General features: G+C 41.9%; 1 protein-coding gene across 2 annotated transcripts in view; it reads left to right on the top strand.

Annotated features, from left to right (window-relative positions):
- Nucleotides 1-4710, top strand: part of MCC (mutated in colorectal cancers) — a 377421-nt gene extending 372711 nt beyond the window's left edge. For both annotated transcript variants that reach the window (XM_019517272.1, XM_019517273.1), the window contains 2 exons: nt 1094-1319; nt 1373-4710. In XM_019517272.1, the coding sequence (XP_019372817.1) occupies nt 1094-1274 (181 nt within the window). In that variant the 3' untranslated portion in view covers nt 1275-1319; nt 1373-4710. The remainder of the gene's footprint in view (nt 1-1093; nt 1320-1372) is intronic.
- The last annotated feature ends 332 nt before the right edge of the window (nt 4711-5042 follow it).

Here is a 5042-nt window from a genome sequence, read left to right as displayed (position 1 = left end):
CCCTGAGCATGCAGTTCCCTGCTGGCCCCTCCTGGATGTGTGCCAGAATAATTTTCTCGAACAGCTTGCCCAGGATCGAGGTAAGACTGACTGGCCTGTAGTTCCCCGGGTCCTCTTTCCTCCCCTTTTTGAAGATGGGAACCACGTTGTCGGACTTTAAGCAGGCACACACTCAAGGTCCATTTGGGTACTCACATGATCCACATCAGTGTGATATCTGGGCACCCCACAAACTTTCCCCACCCACCACCTGCCCCTTCCCCTCCACACACTTACCAGCTTGGCACTCTCTCTCCGTGCACCAGAAGAAAAAATCCTGAGATTTGCTCTCTCTATCAGGAGATCATGAGTCAGACTTAATTTGACTTGGAAATCAGGAGTCTCGTGATTTTTTTTCCATGAGAGTTGGCCTTACTGGCATCACACACATTGCACACACGTAGGCAAGTGGTTCTCAACCAAGAACCTCCTTGTTAAACTCAAGACACCCCTTGGAAAATGCCAGCTCTTGGTTTTCATTCAGTTTTTGACTACAGAAAAATAATAGAGAAATTCTTCTGTTGAAAAGAAGTCAGAAAGACCACAACAGGGCAGCATGCTTTTAATACTCTGGATTCCTATTTGGAATCTCTAGGTTTATCTTGTGAATCATGTCTACACATCTCACAGTGCTAACAGCCTCCTTGATACCCTGTGGCACCCTTGAAAGGACTCAAGGTACCCCTGGTGCTGACGCACCTGGCTAAGAATCGCTCCTGCAGGCACTAATGAAAGTGACAAGTTGTGCTGTCTTGGATTTTTCAGGTCCCATTTCCTGCTCCTTGTACTGTGGGCGTCTCAGGCTTTTATTTGCTCATTTTTATTTTCTGGGATGAACACTACTTCACTCAAGGCTGAGACTTTGGAAACAAGGTCCTGGCTTGTAAGGGAGTCATTTTGTAAACCTTAAGGGGAAAAAAAATTTGATTTCAGGTGGGGAAATTTTGTGTCAAATTTTCATAAGTTGTTGTTGATTTTGGGTGCCTCAGTTTCTAAGTACGTGCCTTGAGTCAGCTATATTGAATGTTCTTATATTGCTGCTTGTTTCCAATAGTAACCTGGTGGCAGCCTATGAGAAAGCAAAGAAGAAGCATCAAAACAAACTGAAGAAACTGGAGTCACAAATGATGGCCATGGTTGAAAGGCATGAGACGCAAGTGAGGATGCTCAAACAAAGAATAGCTCTGCTGGAGGAAGAGAACTCAAGACCTCATACCAATGAAACTTCACTTTAAATATCTCATCTATCTATACATATATAGAGAGATATATATATATAGATTAATATCTATATAGATATATATAGATTAATATCTATATAGATATATATCTCTATATATAGATAAAAGACAATTAGTGCCATTAAAAACCTGTTTTGTTTTGAGGCTGATTTTGGGTAGTGAACACTTAAGGATATGGGACATAACATAGACATAGATCAGCACCTCATCTTGGACTGTGGCTCTCAACTCAAATCAAGAGGGATGGAGAGACTATTCTCAGCCTAAGCCAAGGATAGTTTTTTGATGATTCCGTGCTAATGGACCATGCCTAAAGGTAAAATTTCTCTTCATACCAAGGTTACGTACACAGTGTATGTAAGGTCTCTGCCCATGCAGAATTTTGTAGTATGTGGGACACCTGGATCCCTTTGCATTCCATCACTGCAGATGTAGTGCTAAGAGAAATAACATGTTACAAACTTTTTCTGGTTTGAACCCATAAAGATTTTGATAGTTCTCCAGCCACCTCCCCCATTCCTCCTTCGACCTCCTGTCTTAAAATCTGGAGGAAAGACCTGCTGTTGCTGTTAACATCTGCTCTACGAGTGGGGAAGATGTAAAATGAAAGTCTAGTTTGTCTTTTGCACCAAACTCACAGTTATCCACAGTGCACACAGTTCAGCACATCAAGGCGGACAAGTCTTGTTAATTTGAAGAAGTTTTACGCAGACAGCATTCCTTCCCCAGAATGAGAAAGGTGGTATTGCATACTTGTGGTGGTGATGCATTTCTTGTGACCTTAAAGGCTATGGGTATGTAACTACATGTTTTTCACAGTGCCGGACAGTCTGTGCCAAGAGTAGGTAAGAAGTTGTAGAACAGCTTTTGTCCTTCACATCGTATGGTGGCTCTGACAGTTCATGAAAGCATTGGATTTCCAGTAATAATATATTTACAGCTAAGGTCGTTGTCTACAAGATGGGCCACCTTTGTCACGTGCATAATGTTCGATTGTGTCTTTGCGTGTTCAAGATGTGGAAAGTCCCTCTGCACTTGTTTTGACCAAAAAGGTACCTGTTTGCAACAATGTACCTGTTCAGTATTGTATGCATGTGTATGTGTATATGTGGGCATACATATAGACACAGTCACACATGACACAATGTGAACAGAATGGCTGTGTAGCTCACGCAACTTCTACTCGCATTGTCCTAGCACAGCTTTCTGGGGCTCATAAACTATATGAGATATTTTTAATTAGTTACTGTTAGTGTGTCTGAAGTTCTTTGTTCAAGTTGGTTGGTTTTTCATGTCATACTAATGTATTGTAAGCTGGAACAGGATAAAAACCTGCATTAATAGAGGCAGGCTGAGGCATAGAGATTGGGTTGCTATCTCTAGGTAGTGGGGAGAGGTGGGCTCAGGTGCAGCACATAGCCAGTGCCTGGATGACTTGTTTATAGGCATTTTTTCACCATTGCTGAGATTGAGCAGATAACAACACAGTAGCAATTTTAACAGGGTGTCAGCCTTAAGTCAGTTAGCTTTGCACTGTTCATTATTGTAACTACATTCCCTTGTAGGTTATGTGTTCTTCAAGCCTGAGATACTTTCCTTGGCATCGACATTCAGAAGTCATCTGGGATTTGTTTCAGGTTTCCTATGCATGGTTACACGGATATGGATTGTTCTCTAAAGGCTGTGGCCATGGTTCTGTAAGCCCGATAACCCTCCATTAGCACAGGGCTTTGGCATTTGGGCTGGAATCAGGCCTTGCTACATCTAGACATTAATCAACATTTTGTGGGTATTTGCTGTCCATTCCCCTCCCCACACAGACTCAGATGGGATTTTAAACCCTAATGGTTCTTAGTTCTGACTTCCAGCTATCCTTCATGCTGGCACCTGCTGTTTTCTTCCGTGAACTAGATGTTGATAATCTGATCTTCAGACAACAAAAGACCACTTTGTAATTGACTGCACCAGTGCAAATCAAAAAAAGATTTTATAACTTCCAGATGAAGGGTCCCTATTGCTGTTACCACCCACCTGGACTGGGCTAACCCTTCTTCATGGCAGAGCTATGCGATTCCCACCTGCACTGAGGTTATTAAATCACAATGCAAATGCAGCTTTTTGCAGCCCCCGCCCCATCATTTAAGCAGTAGTCACATTGATTTCCTGGTGTTTTGAATGCATCTCTGTCTATAGAATAGTTTTGCTGAGATGAATCTATTCTCCCTTATAGCAAAAAAAGCTGCAACCAGTTTGCTTGGAGGCATATGTTTTTACAAGATCTGTCCAGAAAAGTTTCTTGGTCCTGCAATAGAATGTTTTTCCTTTATTCCAGATGCCAGGGTTCTTGGCATGTTTGCCAGAGAAGGTTTGATAAAAATACGCTCTTACAGAGGCATGCTTTTCTACCTTGTTTCAAAGCAGTTTCTGTATTTTTTGGATCCAGCACTGTTCTTGAGTTTTGTCATAGCCTTTACTGGAAACAAAATCAGACTGCACGTTTTGGAACTTTCCTGGGAAAAGGTCTTTCCAGGTGAAAAACTGTGAATATAATCCCACGTTAATGATGCACTGAGAAGAGCAGACTCTAAACATTCTGTTGTCACGAATCTGAAATGACCATTGAACTTTAGAGGGAGTCAAAGTGAGGTCATTCCAAATAAAAAGTGTTTCACTAAAATCCACGTAGGGCAACTAGAAAAGGTTACAGCAGCACACTTTTTCCTCACTCCATTTTTTCGCTTGCTGATTGCTGCCAGGGATATTTTAGTCCCCAGCCAAAAAGGTAGAATTGCTGATTTTACATTATATATACTGTGTAAACTGTCTGAATTCAAATGTACCTGCAGGAGCCCAAATGAAGGAAGCCTGAAATAACCCTAAACCCTGTGGGGCAGATTTTCAGAAACAGGTGACTCTATGCAATCCTGTACAAGACCCCAAACACATTAAGTGCAGTGTACACAAAATGATGCAAATTTACATGCTTTTGCATGCACATGCACAGGCACAGGAACTTGTATGTTGTGCATATGCACTTCTCTAGTTTAGGAAAATGCAGCCAGTGAAGAGTAAGTTTGAGCAGACACTATAGGTCTAATCTGGGAACCCTTTAGTCTAAAACATGCTTTTGAAGATCAGCTGATGTCTTGGCTGGTCCCCTCCCAATCCCATTAAAGTGAGGTGTGCGCTAATCTAGTTCGCACAGGTTCAAAACCTTTCCACTGTGGTAAGGTCATCAGTCCCTTTTACTGTGCTTATCACTACTATACTTAAGACCCTGAGAACTGCTGCATGATGAAGAAGGTAAAGTTATACCCATGTGGAGAGTTGATGAGTCCAAATCACTAGTTTGTACCAAGGGGAAAGCCTACATTAGCTTTAAGTGGAGGTTTTGAAAGAGTAAATGCAGTAGAATCCTCCTGCTTATGACTAAAATAACACTAATCATTTGCTTGCCCCATTTAAAGTGACAGAAGTAATGAAAAGTGCCCCCAGACAATGGTTTTGTAATGTAATTTAGCCTCCCTGTTTCTTAATGGTTCATTAATTAGATTGGCTGTTTGATTACTGTATCTTACACAGCTAAGAAAACTATAGTTGAAGGGGAGGCAACCACAGCTAGCAGTCTGGCACTTAAGCTGTTTTAGTGCTTATAGACATGTATTCACATACCTTTGTCTGCTCCGACCTGCCACAAATCCAGCCTGGTGGAGCAGACTCGATTAACTGAGTCTGCAGAGCATGCGAGCTGATGCACCCGGA

Source organism: Gavialis gangeticus, unplaced genomic scaffold (assembly GCF_001723915.1).
Source record: "Gavialis gangeticus isolate Ggan-Ray unplaced genomic scaffold, GavGan_comp1, whole genome shotgun sequence".
In the NCBI taxonomy this organism is placed as follows: Eukaryota; Metazoa; Chordata; order Crocodylia; family Gavialidae; genus Gavialis; species Gavialis gangeticus.
This window is presented reverse-complemented; position numbering and strand designations above follow the sequence as displayed.